Source organism: Cydia amplana, chromosome 17, assembly GCF_948474715.1.
Source record: "Cydia amplana chromosome 17, ilCydAmpl1.1, whole genome shotgun sequence".
Taxonomy (NCBI): domain Eukaryota; kingdom Metazoa; phylum Arthropoda; class Insecta; order Lepidoptera; family Tortricidae; genus Cydia; species Cydia amplana.
The window spans coordinates 4764121-4785748 of NC_086085.1; the positions used below are offsets into that span (position 1 = coordinate 4764121).

The following is a 21628-nucleotide window of genomic DNA, read 5'->3' on the forward strand; positions in this document are numbered from 1 at the left end:
GTGGGCCGCGGGTCTCTACTGTTTCCCAAATAGTTTTAAGCCATAATGTATTGTTTGCCCGAATTTTCGTTAGTCATAATTCATTTGGTTCAGAAACGCGTCACTTTTCAGGATCGCCATAAAACAAACCTAACCTAACCTATCTATAGGATAACCTAACGAAAATCCTGAAATGTTAACGGTTTCAGTTTTATGACTAATGATAATATGACAAGCAATGCATTATGACTTAAAACTTTATGGGAAACAACGGGACCCCGTGGGCCGCATATGTACTTGTGGGTACTTGTGGCGATGCGACGGAATCGCGGAGTGAGCCACGCCAGAGGGACTAGAGTCTGTGCGGAAAGAGAAGAGTCGTCAAATGTATGGGATGCAATACATTCGACGACTCTTCTCTTTCCGCACAGACTCTACCGCGAAAACCGAATTTCGCAAATTGCGGGCATTTTTCTCTGTCACTCTAATTACGCCTTCATTGGAGTAAAAGAGAAAGATCCCCGCAATTTGCGAAATTCGGTTTTCGCGGTAGGCCCTCTGCTTACGATTGAATTAAAGAGTTGTTTTTTTAAATGGTTGTTTACAAAAGCAAAATGAGTACCACAGATGCGACCAGCCTGATTGACACCTAAAATTACTAGAAATATTTCTTTGTAAGTGTCAACCACTTTACGTCCATACTTAAAGACAACAAAATTAACTGCAACCTGCAACACACTGCGAAATTGACTTAAGTAACTACATATTTGATGAGATAGACGTACCTACCTATAATTTTCCTAAGTAGTTAATGAAAACAAAGCATAATCTACTCTTATTAGAGAATGTATCATTACACCATTATGTTTTGATATACTTATCGGTAATTTTCCAATTTTCTTACCAGTTGTAAAATATCAAGGCATTTTGAAATTAGCCTCAGACGTTTACTTACAGTCTTTTCAATAATGGTTAAAAGTAAAATAAATATCGGAGATCTGTATTTGAGCAGGGCAAAATTTATTATGTCCTTTTTAGGGGTTTGGATGCCCCCTCCAAACGAGTCTGTTTTGCGCAAATGCTATAGGTTTTTCATGCTGTCCTTGCAATATAGTTTCCTTATATTCCAAGTGATAAATATGTGTCAAGTACTTGTACTTGGAGACCTTGAGGAGGTTTCTCAATCGTCTTTCCTGATCTTCACCCAGGCTTGTCTGTGTTTCAAGGTCACCGTGTTTCAGGTTAATATGGAATCTTTCAGGGAACTCCTAGTTCAGATGAACTCTGAAATTTTTATGCCTCTAAACGAGGCGCACGATAAGTAAGTCGACTTCGCGTATTAAACTATTACTTAATTCTTAGTTACAATAGTTATATACCTACTCAAGACAGTAGAAACGTGATAGATATTGATAGCAGTGTATTATTATTATTTTCTGGACAAAGTGGGTATCGTTTTTATTTGAAAGAGGTTTGAGAAACTACCCACACTAATTTGGTTATCGCATTGCCAACGGCCCGTACTTACTCAAATGTTGATCTAGAAGTGTAATACAGTGTTAATCATATCACCTTAAATACCAATCTGTTCCTGAATAAATATATGCCAATAACGCCTCTCTATATGCAGGGTGATAAATACTGCCATCTTTATCAAGGCGTCAAATGTGAATTTGAAAATAATATGATAAGTTTAATAGACACGCAACGGTGATCTTAAAACTGCAATGTGAATAATGTGATTGTCCTTCAGGATCTTGAAGCTGCATGCGTCGCGGATCAAGAGACTGCTGTTGGGATTTATGATCAGTTCTCAGACTACCTGTAGCGTGTTCGCTCTTATACCACTGTTCGATGATGCCAATAGAAATTTTCCGTTTAAAATGTGGTAAGTTTTATAGATATTTTTACATGAAATTCCGAAAGAATCCCCGATAATCGAAATTAATTTCCGATTGCCCCACACGCTTTCACCTCCGCGTCAGGTGTCCCTCGATTTCCTTGCCAGTCAGGATGAGAAGAGTCGGGATCTTTAGTTTTGTTTTACCGCGTGTAGGGTGATCAACTTCTGGTAGGTACCTATTTGTTCTTGTCTTCACACTTCGCCATTGAATAAAAAGAATACGTGGACATTACAATAGCGTCTTGTCTCATAACAGGATGCCGGTCAGTCCAGAACACTCGCCCCAGTACGAGCTCGGTTTCCTGTTCCAACTGATGACCCTCTCCATGAGCGCGTTCATGTACTTCGGTGTGGACAGCGTCTGTCTGTCCATGGTCATCTTTGGGTGCGCGGAGATTGACATTATTAAGGAGAAGATCATGAACGTAAGATGATATACTTATGGGCGCTTTTATATAAACGTCCAAGTCAACGGCGTGACAACGATAATACATAATTACATATCATGTCGTTGACGTGGGTCGATGGTAAAGCATTAGGTATAGCGCTCGATCCCAGTGTTACAGAACTGGAAGCCCCAACCCTTTGACTGTTTAAAATGGTAAAATCTGAGAAATTTGCAGAAGTGCCCACAAAACAAAATGTACTTACTTAGTTGTATCAGGGACCTGGGCATATCTCTAAGTTTCAGCTCTGCTAAATTCATGATGAAGTAGGTAAATACATCTGACGAGTAAAATATTTTCTAGGTTAAACCAATATCAGAACGACGAGTCAACCAGTCCATTACCGTCAATAACATTTTGAATGAGCACTACAAAGTTCTGATCGAGTGTGTGGCGCAACATCAAGCCATACTCAAGTAAGCAATTCCGTCAGATCAGAAGCGAATTTAGGCGGTGTGAGTAACTGCCCGACGCGGTCCCCGGAATAAGGTACCGTAAAATGGGGTGTGTAGGGGCAAAAGTGACATTCAAACCTCGATAACATTTTATTTTTACATATGCAAACTGAACATGGTGTATATATATAATAAGTGTTCCGGACGTTTATATTTTAGTTTTTATTTTGGGTAGTTCCATTTCAATAACTTTGACGATCCCACCTCACCCCGTAGTCCCTCGTAATTGGGGTGAGATGGGATTTCATACAAAGGTGATTTTGAAAGATTGTTGGATCGATTTTTTTTATTATGAGTATTACTATAGCTCCATTTTAAATTGGAATACATTATTTTTGTAGCAGTAGCCTTAAAATTCCATCTTACCCCCCTTTCATCCCTTCTCTCCCCATTAATAACCCAACTCTCCCCGCGAACCCTACTCACCCCATTTTATGGTACCTAAAAGATTGCCTCGAGTAGGTAAGTATTAGTAAGTAACTGTAGTCGCGAATTCCCGCCCTCTTGCGTCTTTGGTAATAAACGACACCGTTGTGTTTTACTGTCGACGTGCTGTGTAGCTAAGAGGTGTTTGTTTTTCAGGTTCATCAGGCAGGTGGAAGACACGTACCATTCGTACTTGTTCTTCCAACTAAGCGGCAGCGTCGGGTTGATCTGCATGTCAGCTTTACGCATACTAGTGGTATGCTTTATGCTCTGCACCTTGCCACAGAATAAATAATAGTACTAGGTACAGAAGACTCACTCTCTAACAAAACGCGTCTGTTACGATCAGCGCAGATATGACCGCTAGGTGGCGACAGCACCACGCGCGGCTTATGGCTAGCCACCAAAATTGGTGTGGAACGGATGTACTCTTAGCTACCTGTAGCAAAGCGACGAAATCGCGGAGTAAGCCACGGCTGACCTTGCTTTGTCTATTCGTAATAACTAGCAAAACGTTTGAAATCGTAACTCTACTAGAGCCTTTAATTTAATGGGGTTTCGTTCGTATGTACAGGTGGACTGGAAGAGTGTCCAGTTCGTGGCATTGGTGATGTACCTGCTGGTGATGATCAGCCAGCTTTTCGTCTGTTGCTGGAGCGGCCACGAGCTCACCGCTACTGTACGTATACCGTACGGTACACCTGATACACCTCCGCAAACCTTGAGCCTTCCAATGCGATGTATTTAGGAAATTGCATCAATTCATAAAGGTCTTTTAGTTGTTATCATCACTCAATAGACGGACTAATATTTTGCACAACCCATTTGGTTACATTGAGTTAGAATGATATGGCAAAATCACACAGTATCTACAGTTGCAGATTACCCGGTTCGAAGGACCAATACCAGAACCATAATTTCATAGCTGTTTATGTGGCTGTCAATGCTTTTTATTTGTAATAAATGCGTTCAAACTTATATTTATTTTATGGCATGATTCTACAACACCCATAGCCCGTTACTCATTCTCTTCACCAAAAAGTTAGAATGGTATCACAAGTTAATACAAAAAGATAGTTATTGTAAACATACGCCAATATACCTAAGATCTAATCTATATTTATGTGTTAATGCCATATTTATTAAAGAATCATGTGATATATGTATGTATGTACATTTTATAAATTTTGTTTCTAGATAAGTTCTCTTTTGGTTTTCTAATGCACCGCCTACAATATTTTCTGCTTGGCCTTAAGGTTGACTGGTAGAGAATGCCTCATGGCATTAAGTTCACCTTTTGTACATTAAGTTATTCTTTTGTGCAATAAAGTTTAAATAAATAGGTAGGTATTACATTTACGCTGTACCTGCAATTGTTTCTTCCGTCCACCCACCTTGGACCTACCATAATATACTGTTATGGACAGAGTTCGGAGCTGCACACGGTGGTGTACGAATGCTGCTGGTACGAACAGGATATTCGCTTCAAGCGCGCGCTGCTGTTCACGATGTTGCGCCTGCGCAGGCCGATGGAGTTCCGCGCCGGCCGCTACGTCACGCTGTCCCGACAGACCTTCGTTGCGGTATCTATACTACTTGATCCTTATGCTTTCCTGGTACAAAGTTAAGTCTTAACCCTTTGAGCGCCGTTGGCATGTATACAAGACAACGATAGAACGGTACACTGGCGCCGCTGTCTTGTATACAAGACACAAATTCAACCACTCGGTAAATGTGAAAAAAATATCAATTGTAATTTTTTTACACTCTTTTTAATGTTTTAGGTCTTTGTTTAAAAAAATGCATTTAAAGCAGCTATATATGTAAATCCATTCTTTTATAATAAGGCTATCAAAGAATTTGCTCCAGTTTTCAACGTTTTTCATGTTTCTCGTCGCCGTTGTCTTGTATACAAGACAGCTAGGGATGGGAATGTTAACTCGATATGAGAATATTCAAAATAAATATCAAATCGCAAATCTCGTTTTATTTAAGCATTTGAACACTTGATAAATGCCAATTGGTGGTAACTAGTAACTAGATTACGTAAAACGAGAGAGAGAGACAGGCATAACTATAGCTGAAGTTCAGGGAGCTTCTTCAGCTGTAGATAATAGAGTCAGACAAGTAAATCTGTCCTTGTGGTCTATTTGCAGAACAAATGATTAATTTTGACATGATAGTGTAGTGGGGAGTGATACCCCTGCAGTGAGTCATTTTAAGTTAAAGATTACAATTTTCACATGCATATTTTTAGTCACGCACACGTGTTCAAGTGTATAATAATACCACACTGTTTTAAATCACACGTAGGAACAAAGGACGCACCGCGCGCCGAGCGTTTATTATGTGACGGTTTATAACCTTTAAAATTATCTTTGTTCACTCGAACCGAAAAACACAGGAACCAAACCGAAAAAGGACAGCTGATTATTTTTTGATAAGAAGTTAGGATGGAAAGTTAAAAAACTCCTAATTGTTCGTTGATAAGGAGTTAGGATATAAAGTAAAGCTACGTATGCTACTATTAAATTGTTTTTCAAACTATTACATTAATAAATGACTGAATAAATATTATTGTTCTTCACTCATTGACAATTCAACCCACGTGTAATTTTCCCCAATGCAGTTCCGGTACATTTATATTATCGACACACTATGCGCGGCTCTAACGTTACGCTTAAAATAAAGTTTACGTACCGACGAGCGCTTACGCCGTTGACCTAGAGACTATTATTACTTAACCTTTTGGCCGCCGGACCTAGTCCGCAAAGACGCTCACTCACACGCCAGAGCAAATTTTAAGTAAACAACTAATAAAAAGTTTAGGGATTGCAAATAGTGATATCGATATTTACAATTTATGGTAAAAAAATTCTCAATTTGGCTTTGTTCTTATCCAACTTTAATTTATTTCGAAAATGCCAAAAATTTACATATTTTTTACACACGACAATGTTAAAAATAAAGGTCTTTATCATTATAAACAACCACTAAACAATATCGATTCATGACGTAATATCACCGCACTTGGCTGTACAAGAAGTCTTTTATACAAGACAACGGCGCGCATGGACTGTCCGCAGTGCAGACTGACAAGGACTGTTTCCGTGCGGATTAAGTAATAATAGTCTCTAGGTCAAAGGCGTAAGCGCTTGTCGGTACGTAAACTTTATAAGCGTAACGTTAGAGCCGCGCATCGTGTGTCGATAATATAAATGTAAGTACCGGAACTGCATTGGGGAAAATTACACGTGGGTTAATTGAATTGTCAATGAGTGAAGAACAATAATATTGGAAAAGGGTGGGGATCGGAAATGTTCGGGAATGCATGTTTCATATTCGACATGTTCCTTAGATGAGCTTCTCAGTTCCCGTATTACATCCTCCTACCATGACAATTTTTCGTCAATTTCAAATACATATATAACATTCTCATAGTTAGGCGACACTGACTAGTCCTAGCGTCCGCCTGTACCATTCTTGTGCGAAGCGGTTACTGCAGGGTATCACTCTTCACTACACTATCATCTTAAAATGAATCTTTTGTTCTGCAAATAAACCACAAGGACAGATTTACTTGTCTGACTCTACTATCAACAGCTGAAGAAGCTCCCTGAACTTCAGCTATAGTTAATGCCTGTCTCTCTCGTCTCGTTTTACGTATTCTAGTTACTAGTTACCACCAATTGGCATTTAACAAGTGTTCAAACGCTTAAATAAAACCAGATTTGCGATTTGATATTTATTTTGAATATTCTCATATCGAGTTAACATTCCCATCCCTAGCTGTCTTGTATGCAAGACAACGGCGACGAGGAACAAGAAAAACGTTGAAATCTGGAGCAATTTTTTGAGAGCCTTATTATAAAAGAATGGATTTCTATAGCTGCTTTATGTGCAATTTTTTTTTTAAACAAGGACCTAAAACATTAGCATGAGTGTAAAAATATATATAATTGATATTTTTTCCACATTTACCGAGCGGTTGATGTTTTGTCTTGTATACAAGACAGCGGCGCCAGTGTATCGTTCTATCGTTGTCTTGTATACATGCCAACGGCGGTCAAAGGGTTAATCCGCCCGGAAACAGTTCTTGTCGGTCTGCACTGCGGCCAGTCCATGCGCGCCGTTGTCATGTATAAAAGACTTCTCGTACAGCCTAGTGCAGTGATATTACGTCATGAATCGATATTGTTTAGTGGTTGTTTTTAATGATAAAGACCTTTATTTTTAACATTGTCGTGTGTAAAAAATATGTAAATTTTTGGCATTTTCGAAATAAATTAAAGTTGGGTAAGAACAAAGCCAAATTGAGAAGATTTTTACCATAAATTGTAAATATCGATATCACTATTTGCAATCCCTAAACTTTTTATTAGTTGTTTACTTAAAATTTACTCTGGCGTGTGTGCGTCTTTGCGGACTAGGTCCGGCGGCCAAAAGGTTAAATATTACGGACTATAAGTATGACCAACCAGGGAAATATTCTGACTGATGATAGTGATGATGCATATATATCATTCAAACCTGAATGAAGATGAATTGTACTGGCACAGTAATGCCTTACCGACTTTTTGGTCGCACCTTAGAATATTCATTCGCATGGCATGGCGTTAAAATAGAACCTTACGACTACTTCTTTCAAGTAAATACCAGATTAATAGCTCGTTTCACTACTTTTACTTATTTATTTATTTTGTTCCAGATTCTACGCATGTCATATTCGTATTTTGCTGTATTAAAGCAAACTAACAGTCGAAACGAAGTGGTAGAATTTGAAAATTAAACTAGATACAAACTCATTAAGCTATTCGTAAATAAAAACAGTTGAACATTAAATTAACTGATTCTTATATTAATTAATTTAGTTGCCTTAGTTATTATTATTGTTAATATACATTAGATACGCATTTAGATATTATCAAACTCATAAATTATCATTCGCCTAGCAATTTGTTCGTCATTAGTACACTGCTATTAGAAGTATTAGAATTGTCCTTATAATTATCAATCTTTGTCAATTTAATTGCAATTAGCGGGTATCTAATTCGCACCTTGGAGTTGTAAACAAATCGAATTACAGTTGGAAGTTTTGATAGTTTAAAGTTTGTTCCATACAGTATGTTGTGTGCCGAGCTAAAACGAAAACTTGAGATTTTACGATTACAAGCAACTTGTTTTATTTAAAATAGGTAGGTATCTTCCTAACCTCCTTAAATACGACGACTGGTCTGGCCTAGTGGGTAGTGACCCTGCCTGTGAAGCCGCGGTTCCTGGGTTCAAATCCCAGTAAGGGCATTTATTTGTGTGATGAGCACAGATATTTGTTCCTGAGTCTTGGGTGTTTCCTATGTATTTATGTATTTGTATATTATATATAATATATGTCGTTGTCTGAGTACCCACAACACAAGCCTTCTTGAGATTACTGTGGGACTTATTAAAAAAAACTTATTTAAAAAAGTTTACTTTATTTACAAAATTAAATATTAGCAATAATAACATATTTCATTTTGTGTTTAGTCATACAAGGTAGAAAATAGTTATTTGTACAACAAGAGATCAAAGTTTGATATTTCTTCGAGTGCTTATTTTGAGTCCCGTGCAAGCGAAAGATTCTATAATAGATTCACGAGCGTAGCGAGTGAATCTAATTTAGAATCTTGAGCGTAGTAAGGGACTCAAAAGCGCACGAGATGTAAATAACTTTGATCTCGTGTAGTACACAACATTTTTCACCTCAGCAGTGAGAACATATTAGAGAACCCGAAAAATGTATTCCCCTTCTTCATCACTTACCTCTATTCACTCATGTTTTCTTAAGATATACCAACAATTAAATTTTCACCTCAGCAGCTCGAACCCTTGGTACTTTGCTACTTAAAAACAGTGAGCAAAATCGCATTTTGCTCATCTTGTCTCACTCAGTGAGCAAAATGCGATTTTGCTCACTGTTTTTAAGTAGCAAAGTACCCTTGTTCGAGCTGCTGAGGTGAAAACATAAAACCTGTATGTGTTATGCGAACTTATATGATACGCTAAATTAATGGGCGTTAGATACCTAATGTAGGTATCAGACTTTTGGTGAAAATGAAAATACACAAAAATATGTTTCTCTATGGGAACCAATCTGGGTCCATAACCTGTACCTAATGGTGCTAATGGAGAAATCAACTCAGTACAAGTAAAAGTAAGGAGCTGAAATCTAAATCTGGGGCATTTGGGACATCAGCAAAATGTTTATAAGAGCACCCTATAGTTCTTCAACTCGTATACAACCGCCGCAAAACTAATCATCCCAAGCTCACATCATTCAAGATGGCGGTGAGCACGGTAGACAATGTAACTCTCTTCCTAAACCGTCCTCGAAACATCCTCTTATATCTCGGAATATGGCTTAAACCTGCCAACTACGTCTCTTTATACGTCATCTATGCCATCATAGTCATGTTCACCCAATATTCCTTTGTCTTCTTCGAGTTTATATACATAGCTTTAGCTTGGGGAGACATGGACGCAGTAACAGAAGCTTCGTTTCTGCTGTTCACACAGGCGTCCGTGTGCTATAAGGTTACAAGGTTTATGATAAATAAGAATAACTTGGTTTCTCTCTTGAGTTTCATGGAAGAGGAGGTATTTCAGGCGCAAAACGAGAGGCATGTCAGGTGAGATGTTTTCCACTTATTCTTCACATTGTAGAATATATTTCACTCTCAACTTCACGGGCTGAACTTCAAAGTTCTTCAGTATTTTACTAAAGTATTTGTGACTAAACCTAGAAAATAATAATTATGCGGTGCGTTTTTTTATTCTTTTTGATGTGTAAACGGTGCAACAGCTTTTGAGCAGCGGTTCTTAATCCTTTTGATTGACAGATGTCTCCTGAATCAGTCTATCATGATAAGGCGCCTGTGCCTGTTTTTCCTCGGAAGTGCGCTGACCACTTGTACTTTGTGGGGACTTATGCCCATTGTCGACAGCACTGGTGGGGAGCGTATCTTTCCCTTTTTGATCTGGTACGTCATAATGAGTTTTTATTCAGACTGTTAGTGCAGAATGAATTTATATATCGGTACTATTATGCTTTTTCTCATGCACAGTTCGATGTTCAAACAGACGCAAGCAAAATGAGACTCGGAGCCATCATGTTACAAAATGCTGATTGGTCTTGTGCTAATATTTACATTATTCAATCTAGTTTTTTTAATTGAATACCGGATAAGCTGGGAAAATTTCTGAGATAGTTCTGAGCTTTCTGTATTCAGAGACCCTTAGCATTTTTTTAGACCCGGCTTGGTGTTCATGAAATTAATTATGAGAGATTCCATTTCATTTATAAAATAGGTACGACTCATGATTGCAGTGTATAAATTTGCAGGATGCCAGTAGGTCCCGAGAAGTCTCCCCAGTACGAGTTGGGCTACTTTTACCAGATGGTGGCCATCTACATCAGCGCATTCCTGTTCATCGCAGTTGATAGCGTCGCTTTATCCATGATCATGTTTGGATGTGCGCAGCTGGAGATTATCATGGATAAAGTAGAACAGGTAAGTGTAGGTTTTAAGGGGCTGATGATAATATTTGTTTGGTTTGAATTTTTAGAAGATCACCTAGTATCTAAATTATGTGCTGTTTTTTTGCGATTTGTGTCTTTATTGTAGAGTAAGAAGGTATATTTTGCAGATCAAACGAGTGCCAATGTCAGGAAAGCTCAAGAAGCAAGATCGAGAGCAGCTCACTCAAGAGAACCAAGTTTTGTTCGTGGAATGTCTGAAACACCACCAGGCGGTGATACGGTCAGCATAATGTTTTTCCGATAAACGACTTTTACTCGTATGCCCATTAGTCATGTAATGACGGGTAATCTCAGTCGAAACAATTTACTACATCAAGTAACGTTTATTTAAATCGAAATTGAACTCTCCCTTAAAAAGTAATTGTAGCTATTTACCCACCGATTCATTGAATTCAAGAATTATTATGCTGTCATAAAAATGGAACGAGGTTAGGTAGAGAGGGGGGGATTTAATTCCTCAAGAAATCACCTTGGGTTTCTTTTCATTGCGTCATCAGTAATTAACATGTCATTGTAAGATATATTTCAGGTTCATAGAATCCGTAGAGGACACGTACCACGCGAACATATTTTTCCAGCTGAGTGGGAGCGTCGCCATCATCTGTATCATTGGACTTCGGATTACAGCTGTCAGGCCATATTTTTACGTTTTGTGCTTAAGTATCCTAGATCTGGCTTTACGATTCCTCGCTATTTGACACTATTATTATAACATTACAGCTTTATTACAAAGTTTCTCTGCAGCACCACGTAGTTACGAGTAGAATACGAAATTACGATCACGACATCTCTCTCGCTCTGCTTGCATGGATCGAGTGATAGAGATGGAAAGAACTTCCCAGTCTAAGTGATTAGCACTGAGACGCTATCTTATTTAGCTGGTTAGTCCAAAAAGATGACAATCGTACATCGAGAAACGAAGACAGAAATGTATCGGAATGGCCGATGCCGAAAAGTCACGCGACTATTTCCATACACTATTTAAGTTTCGATTGTTGTTCTATATACGATTGTCATCTTGGCTAGGCTCCCAGGCAAATCTTAGCTAAGATGATAATCTATCTTAATCTTGATGTTTCAACAGACAACGCCAGGCAGCGTGCAGTTCATCTCGATGCTGAACTACATGGTGACAATGCTGTCGCAGCTGTTCCTTTACTGCTGGTGCGGCAATGAGCTAACAATACGAGTAATATCTAACTTCTCAATTCGTCAATGCTTGAATGTACGAGGGGTATTCAAAATATTCTCGGTATGAGAATGAAAACAAACAAGTACGAAAAGTTTGATATTTTTATTTTTCAATATACTCCCCCCCTATGTTCATACACTTAAAAGATCGATCAATTATTTTTTTTAATCCCTCGTAAAAATATTTTTTATCTTTCGTGTAAAAATGCTCCTCCACTGCCGCCTTCAATGCTTCATCGTCAGAAAATTTATTTCCACGCAGATCCTTTTTAAGATTGGGGAGCAAAAAGAAGTCGCTGGGGGCTAAGTCCGGACTATACGGTGGGTGAGTAACAGTTTTAAACCCACGTTCAACAATAGCTGCCTTGGCAATATGAGCAGTATGGACGGGGGCGTTGTCATGCAGAAGCAGAATACCTTTGGTTAACTTTCCTCGCCTCTTTTCTTTAATTACATCCTTTAATTGACGTAGAATGTTAGCGTAGTACTGTCCTGTGATATTTACACCTTTTTCTTTATAATCGATTAGTAATACTCCTTCACAATCCCAAAATATCGTGGCCATGACCTTGCCAGCTGAAGGGATGACCTTCAACTTCTTGGGATGAGCTGAACCCTTAATGTGCCACTGCATGGACTCTTGTTTACTCTCTGGGTCATAATGATGAACCCAGGTTTCATCTCCAGTAACTATTCTTTGCAGCACCTCATCAGGATTTTCACCGCACAGGTCAATAAAATCGGAACAACAAGCTACACGCATGTCTTTTTGAAGCCGAGTCAGCATTCGCGGAACCCATCTTGCACTTACTTTTGACATATTAAGATGGTCATGTATAATATCATGTACGGTACCAATAGAGAGATTGGTTACTTGTGCTATAGATTTTACCTTCACTCGACCATCTTCCAATATAAGTTTTTCCACTTTATCAATATTTTCTTGTGAAGTAGCTACTACAGGCCGGCCAGGTCTAGGGTCATCTTCAATACTCTCCCTTCCGCGTTTAAACTCGCTTGACCACTTTTGAATGGTAGATAAAGAAGGAGCAGACTCACGGTAAACACAATCCATTTCCTCTTTTATGGTTTTTTGATTTTTACCCTGTTTTGTCAAGAATTTTATCACGCATCGATGTTCTAATTTAGTTAACATTGTCAATTCGCACAGGATGTTCATGTTTGTTCAGCAATTGCAGAAAAACAAAAGACTATCTCGGTTCGAATTATACTTTTTTTTTATGTCAATGAATAAACCTTAGCGGCCAGTAACGAAAGAAATTTTAGAAGAGGTCGTAAGATATCAATACCGAGAATATTTTGAACGCCCCTCGTATTGTTATGTAAGAATTTTATTGACGCGAAATGTCCATGCTATATATGTCTTTCTTGATCAGCTTCTCTTTTACGGCCTGGCCCCGTAGACATCATGCCAATCGCTCACGCTACGTAGCGAACGAAACGCAACTGTCTCTGTCACACTAGGTAATGAGTGATAGAGAGACACAAAGCGATTCGATGGCGAAGCGCAAGTCACCTTGGCTAGGCAGCCTGATGATATGACATGACGCTGATGTTGTCTTTAACTTGAATCACTTAGGGTGGGTTTCACCAAACCGTCTGTGATTGTAAAACCGTTTTCAAAATTTTAATGTATGGGAAATTCCATAGTTCTCTGCTGGATGACGCTGATCAGTCTGCTAATTGTGGTTGGTGCAACTGCCCCTATATAAGTCGTCTTATGCTTTTCATTCTACGATTTCTACGCTAGGTTAGCTATTATTAAATCCCCCAGGATAGCATCTTCTGTTTGTATCCCTGATATATATGGAACCGGGGGCGATAGCAAGTAAAACGACCGTTTGCATTGACGTCTGATTTATTACTCACTCGGTAGGTAGATCACAAAACTAGCATACAGAACATCCCTCCAACATTAATTTGGGAACCTGTTAAACAAACAAACACACTAATTAACAGGTGCTTAAACTTAAAAATACTTCTTAAAATCTACGTTGACCCTGGGACGCAAGCGTTGATGGGCGGACGGCAAATCCTCATTATGATCAGCCGTGTTATCAGAACCGGCGGCTGCCTGCGGCAGAGGTGGAGCCTCCGCTGGCGGCACATGAGGCATTTCTCGTTCACCCTCTGTGTCAGCGCCCTCACAGTCATTCCACTCCTCCCTGCCCTCTGCGGGTTCATTATTCTCACTTAACTCAATTTCTGGAAGCTCTCTGCTCGGTTCAGGTTCAATGGTAGCCGAAGGTGGAGCAGGTGGGGGTGAAATTGATTGTGACCGTGACATAACGGTTTCACTTATTAAATCGGGTTCTGTTTCCTGACGCTTAAACATTTGGTCAACATGACGAATACATTCGGTATTATAATCAGCTACAAATACGTTATACATTCTACGGCCTATTGAATTTAGCACTTTTCCTTTTACCCAACTTTCTTTTCTATCAATATACCATCTAACCCATACTAAATCGCCGGTGCAAAATTCCCGACTAATATTAGAGGCTTCCTGCAACAAAAATGTTGGGTCACTATCTTTTGGCAGTAATAAGTCTAATCGTGTCCTTAATTCGCGACCAAACATTAATTTTGCAGGTGTCGCCCCAGTAGAAGTATGTACAGTATTTCGGTATGTAAACAAATATTCTCGTAAAGAGTCATGTACAGTTTGTATTGGCAAATTTTCTTTTAATATCGATTTTAGGATATTTTTACAAATTTTTACACTTATTTCCGCCTGGCCGTTACTACACGGGTGATAGATAGGTGACGTCATGTGTTTAATACCATTACTGGAACAAAATTCTCTAAATTCCGCGGAAGCAATTTTTACGTCATTGTCAGATACAAGCAAGTTAGGGATGCCAAAACATGAAAATATTTGCTTTAACTTGCCAATTAACGCCTTAGTTGCCGTTCCATTTTCCATATGACAACACTCTATCCACTTACTGTACGCATCTACCAGTATCAAATACGTTCGAGAACCGATTACCATATAGTCGATGTGAACGCGTTGGAAGGGTGCGCCCGGGCGCGGCCACGACGCTGGCGGCGCTCGCGCCGGCGCGGCGCGCATAACGGCGCACGTCGCGCACGAGCCGGCCCTCTGCTCAATATCGTTATCTATACCTGGCCACCACATCCTACTTCGTGCATTACTTTTCATCTTTACAATTCCCAGATGGGAACTGTGCAATTCATCTAATACGCGTACCCTGAGTGCTGCGGGAACTACAACCTTGTGGCCCCGCAATAAGCACCCATTTTCATACTGTAAATCTGCCTTATTACGAAAATAAGGAAGTATCGACGTACATATGATTTTCCTAGGCCACCCCCGTTGCATGTACTTAATAACGGTTTGTAATACATTATCAGTTTCGGTCGCTTGCTGAATGTCTTTATGTAAAACAGCCGGTGAACATGAATTCAAAAACTTTAATGAGGAATAGGTATCATGCTCATGGTCACTTTTGCAACAAGTATCCGCTAACGGTGCGCGGGAAAAATAATCGGCCACTACATTGTTATCGCCCGACGTGTACTGCACATTGTAATTGTAAGCGGACAAAATTATTGCGTACCTTTGCAACCGCAGCGCTGTCGTCATTGAAATTCCCGTTTTATTATTAAATATAGATATCAACGGCTTGTGGTCAGTTTTCAAAATAAATGGATCGCTTCGACCGTACAAATACTGATGAAATTTTTTTACTCCAAATATTATAGCCGTCGCTTCTTTGTGAAGTTGACTATAATTTTTTTCACTAGCCGAAAGTGACCTTGACGCGAAAGCGAGCGGCCGCTCGCCTCCGGTGACATCACGTTGACTAAGTACCGCTCCCAAGCCTGAGGGTCCCGCATCTACCCCCAAAACGAGTTGTGCTGTGGGGTCAAAATGGGCCAGGACTCTTTCCGACGCCAACTCACGTTTTACGCGTTGCGCAGCCTCTCGCTGACGCACGCCCCACTCCCACTGAGCCTTCGCTCCGAGCAGATCGTATAAGGGCCGCAACACACTAGACGCATTAGGGATGAAATTCCTATAATAATTAATCATCCCTACCAAACGCCTAACCTCTGCAACATTGGTAGGATCAGGCGAGTCCAATATGGCCTTGACTTTAGCGAAACTACTTTGCAACCCACTTTTACTAATTGAGTAGCCGAGATAAGTTACAGAATTTTGGAAAAACTCGCACTTTTCCTTTTGCAATCTAAGCCCTGCTTCATTTAACCTATGCAATACTTTTTGTAACCGATCCAGATGTGTTATTTTATCGGGCCCGGTAATACAGATGTCGTCGAGCCAACAACTTACTCCATCGATACCTGAAAGTAACATCTCCATAGACTTTTGAAATATAGCAGGCGCATTGGCCAATCCATACACAAGACGAGTATATTTATACAAACCTTTCTGTGTATTGATGGTCGTGAGCTCTTGTGACTCGTCACTTAGTACAAATTGATTATACGCGTTTTTTAGATCTATTTTGCTATAATGCTCCCCTCCTCCTAGTTTTGCAAATACTTCCTCTATTTTCGGTAGGGGATACTTATCGATAATCAGGTCTTTGTTAAGAGTCACCGAGAAATCGCCAGCAATCCTAACTTTTCCGTTTTCTTTCAATACCGGTACGATAGGGGTGGCATATTGTGAATAACTAACCGGTACCAAAATACCTAAACTGACCAATCTGTCCAACTCACGTTCAACTTGCCCTTTTAATGCAAATGGAACTGCGCGAGGCTTAAAAAATTTCGGAACACTGTTAGGCTTTAATTGTAAATGTACTTTTAATTTATTAAACGTTCCTAACTCGTCTTGCCACAACTCAGGATATTGTTCCAATAATGTAGCCACATCGCCGTCAGCTGATAAGTTTTTATTGTTTACATTTTGCGTTAATGTCAAGTTAAATGCGGACATAAAATCCCTTCCTAATAGGGGCGGGCCTCCGTTTTTGACTACAAAAACCCTTAATTCCTTTTTCTGCCCATTATAGGTCAAGTGACATAAAAAAAATCCTAGAGGTTGAATTTTATGTCCATCATACAAACACATTCTAATATCACTATCTAACAATTTATACTCGGAAAACATGTGATTATATAACTCTTCTGACATAACACAGGTAGCAGACCCGCAATCAAGTTCCATTTGTAATTGTTTATTTCCAATTAATACATTTAATTCTATCGGCTTAGTAATTACATACCTTAAGTTAAACATTTGACATTCCTCACAGTCATCTACCTCGCTGCGATTCAACGACGACGATTCGCCAACGGAAACGTTATGCACTCGCGCACTTTCACCACAAACTTTCTTTAAGTGACCCTTTTTGCCGCACTTTTGACACTTGTACGATTTATAACGACAATTGATTTCCGTATGATTTTTCATTCCGCAAACCGCACACTGCTCGGGCGTCGAACGTGGATCCCGCTGACCGCTGCCGCTCGCGCGACCGCGCGCGCCTCTCGCGCCACCGCGATATCCACCCTCCGTTTGCGCTCGAAAAACTGGCTCCTCCTTAATTGTAGTTAATTTCGCTTCTCGGGCACTCTCCGTCTGTTCTGCCAACTCTAAAGCCTTGGCAAAGGTTAATGATGATGGCTTTTGCTCGAATAGTTTATCGCGCACGGAACCTGAGCCCAGACCGAGCACGAAACGATCCCTGAGGTTCGTCTCCAGGGCAGTACCAAAATCGCAATAACTTGCCAGACCTCTTAGTCTTGCCGCCCATTCGCTCAGCGTTTCGCCTGCACTCTTCATCGCTCCGAAAAATTTCGCCTTATCCGCAAAAGTACACTGCTTTTGTTTGAAATGTTCGTCGAGTAATAAAACCAGCGCGTCATACGTTAAGGAATCTATCTCCTTCGGATAAGCTAAATTGCGCACTAACCGATAACTTTCATCCGACAAATGTGTAATCGTTATAGCACTTTTTTTATCTGCTTCCGATATACTGTTCACTAGAAAAAACTTCGTTAACCGGCTCTTGAATATCGCCCACTCGGTAGTCTTATGATCGAAAATAGGCAAATTTCCTAAATACGACTGCGACATGATTTAAACGCGCGAATTATCCTCGTTAGCCAGATGATATATATGGAACCGGGGGCGATAGCAAGTAAAACGACCGTTTGCATTGACGTCTGATTTATTACTCACTCGGTAGGTAGATCACAAAACTAGCATACAGAACAATCCCACAGTAGATACCTCATTAGAAAATGGTGGTGGATATTCTAAGCCATCTTGCGCGGTGAGATCTGCTAGGAGGCCTGGCTGGACTACATCTCTTCCCCTCTCTTTCAAATTTCATTTTTTACTGCCTGAATGTTTTCGTCGTGTCGTAAAAGATGCCAAGCTTTCTACTTGTCCCAATCATTTGTATTCTTTAGAAAAACTTTACTTCCAGAGCGAGATTCTCCGAGAAGTGATGTATTTGTGCCCGTGGCATGAGCAGTCCAACAGCTTCCGAAGATTGCTCTGGGTGGCCATGGAGCGGATGAAACGGCCAATCATCTTCAAGGCTGGACATTACATACCGCTTTCCCGGCCAACTTTTGTTGCGGTAATTTTTTTTACGTGATATGAAATACATACTTACCTAGTTTTTTTTTCATTCCTTATAGCCAATTTTTCCGAGGTCATACCTATGTTATAGTCGTACTGAGAAACTTTTTTGGCTATGAGACCAGCTTCGAAATCGCAAAAAATATTTTAGTTCTCCGATAGAGAGCATCGACATTTGATCAGCCAAATTGTATGAAACAGTCAATTGTTTTTCGCAATTTCGGGGTTCTTCCCATAGTATAATGACTTATAATTTATAATTATATTCACCTCGCAAAATATGGTTATTGGTTGAAAAAATACCCAGTATAATAACGAGATGAAATAAGTACTTACGGAACAATTTACTTTTATATTGATAATTGCATCTTTTCAGATTCTACGGTCGTCATATTCATACTTTGCCGTCATCAACCAAACCCAGAACAAGGAGAAATAATTGATACAACCATCCACAAATTAGTTGTTTATTTATAAACCGCGTATCACATATGCGTAGTGTACAGTTACGACATTTTAGGCAAAAGTGTGCTTAGTTTATGAAAATTATGAAAAATACACTTTTTTGTAATACTCAACGACACTTAACTTATAATAATTTAGTCGAATAGATAAATTCGTGCGCTTAAATTAAAAACTTCAACAACAGCGATAGGGAAGTGAAAACAATTACAACCACGGTTTAGAATTTGATTTGCGATTCGTGTTGGTGTGAGAAGAACGCTAGTATACAAGGTCTCTCTCTATTCAATCCAATATCTGTGTCGGCCTTTAGGTAAAAACCATCGCTTATCAAGCAATGATATTATATAACCATAGATAGGTTATACTCATACTTGAGGAGCACAAAAATACTTCCATATTTATTTCTGTGCCTACGAAGAAATTTGTTATTTTCGATTAATTTTCTCATTCCATCCATCTTTGTCACACCCGTTGTTAAACATAAGGTCGTTTCTTTCTCTTTCGGTGTGAGGGAGCTCGTTAGCCGCCACTAGTCCAGCCGCGACTAAAGGCAACTTGTCAAATTTGTCACAAGGTAAGCGCTTCAATTCTGGAACGCCTATAACCTATCTTGAGTTATAAATCATTGTTATCAAGACATTAGACTTGGTAGAACGCTTGGAAGCAGAGTGCAGTGATGCACTCCCGCAGCTCGGCCTTCGGCCTCCCTTTAAATTACTGAATTTGTATACAAGCCATCGTTCCAAAAATATATTTAAACGCCTCTAAGACACTTGTAATAAGGTCGTGTTGGCTTGTAAAGATGTTTGTGAACTCGACCGTACACATTGGGCCAGCGTTAGACAATCTATAGGATAGGTATAAGGCGACAACCATATTAGGTGGGAACGAAAGGTTCGATCGCTGTGTCTCGCTCCAACCTATGGTTGTCGCCTTAGCCGAAGCCAATCGCGCAATGTCGTGGCCAGCGCGTTAGAGTTATTGCGATTTCGTAGCTTACATCAGCTATGTATACCTACACCAGGTACATATAGCAATCGATAATATTATTTAATAAATTTCTACCACGGCCAATAACACAGATATTATTAGATTGAATAAAAGCACACGTGTAAATGCGTTTATGGACATAAAAAGCTAAGTATCATATCAATAAGCGTACGAAAAAAAACACTGATATTTATAGATACTTACCTTAATATATCCTAATCAAGCACAGTAAAGCATTATTCACAATCTTGAATTTCATTTAACCTATACTTTAAAAACACAAGGAGTAAAAAAGCCTTAAAACATCAGGAATTGTTGATAAAGGTAACAGTCAGTCGATTACACTTATGTGATAAAATGTGATAAATTTCAATAAATAATAGGACATTGTGCAACATGGAGTTACGCACAATGTGATTCATCACACTTGCGAGTAAAAAAATACGTTTTAAATTAAATGAAAATAACTAATAAGTAATTTTACATCGGCAAATATTGGTCCTTCATCTCAAAAAGTGTTCGTTCATGAAATATGTAAAAAATCTTTAAGACCGGCATTAAATTAGTCTGATTGAACTTTTATAACCACAAGTCACAAGTTTAATTTTTTACGTCACCCTAGGCCCGTACGCTACGCGAGAAGAAAATCTCACTTCCTGGCCAAGGCAAGACGTAAAACTTTATACAAACCACGGGCGGAATTCGTAAAGCCCCAGATCGCATATTTATGGCCCGAACCGAAATGTCATGTACTTATTATAGGTAGTTTGAATTGCAAAAAAAAACTCATTGACGAAATTATAAAAAAAACTTATTCGGAAGTAATACCAGTTTTTACTCCGTCTACGCATACGTCGCAATAAATCTTTTACAAGCAAGTGTGATGAAAAAAGTTCTGGCCAGTTACACCGTTTCAAATTATTATTTCGCAAATTATTATTTTTTATTATTTATTACTGTGTATAATATGACATACTGGTTGAAAATATTTATCTACCCTCTTTACGAATATTTGCTAAGTGAAAGACAGGGATGGCAAAATTTTCTCAACTTTGTATTCTCATTGCCACTTTTGAGTTTTTGACTCTAATTACTTGGTTAATACATTGAAAATAAAAACTAAAAAAACATTATTTCATATCAGTACATACTTTCTCATTTTATTGAATTAAAATACATATAATAATATAAACGGCTTATACTTATTATATCTAAATATAATACCCGTTATAATACAATAATAAAAACAAATAGATTTTTAACGGTGTACCAGCCAGGAATAAAGCGCATTTTGCAGAAGCAAAATTAACTTTAATTATTATTATTATAAAAATGTGCGTAAAACAAAAATGCGATAGTGTTACTCCCAAGTCCCAAGTATCACAGTGATACGTTTAAGATATGGAAATCAGTACATTTATATCAGTAATATCGTAATTAATCCAATAGCCATGTAGGCAAGCTCGTTTAAAAACATGTTTTAGAAGAAAATGATCGGTTACAGGGGCCGAATGATCGGTTACAGAGGCCGAATGATCGGTTACAGAGGCCGCGCGCGCGGTCTCTGATATTCTTGCCAAC

General features: G+C 39.0%; 1 protein-coding gene across 1 annotated transcript; it reads left to right on the forward strand.

Moving 5' to 3' along the window:
• The first annotated feature begins 908 nt into the window (after positions 1 to 908).
• On the forward strand, positions 909 to 19304 carry LOC134656045 (uncharacterized). The gene is made up of 16 exons (XM_063511561.1): positions 909 to 1300; positions 1733 to 1867; positions 2139 to 2307; positions 2632 to 2744; positions 3366 to 3465; positions 3784 to 3888; positions 4637 to 4792; positions 7918 to 7980; positions 9462 to 9877; positions 10088 to 10228; positions 10591 to 10759; positions 10896 to 11008; positions 11318 to 11417; positions 11873 to 11977; positions 18435 to 18590; positions 18969 to 19304. The coding sequence occupies exons 1-16, from the start codon at positions 948 to 950 to the stop codon at positions 19029 to 19031; spliced, it is 2457 nt and encodes an 818-aa protein (XP_063367631.1). The 5' UTR covers positions 909 to 947; the 3' UTR covers positions 19032 to 19304.
• Positions 19305 to 21628: the final 2324 nt, after the last annotated feature.

Coding starts and splice junctions, on each gene's coding strand:
- LOC134656045 (XM_063511561.1), top strand. CDS start 948: ATGGTTAAAAGTAAAATAAATATCGGAGATCTGTATTTGAGCAGGGCA. Junction 7,981..9,461: donor CTAACAGTCGAAACGAAGTG/GTAGAATTTGAA, acceptor TGTTTATAAGAG/CACCCTATAGTTCTTCAACT. Junction 11,418..11,872: donor TTGGACTTCGGATTACAGCT/GTCAGGCCATAT, acceptor ATGTTTCAACAG/ACAACGCCAGGCAGCGTGCA.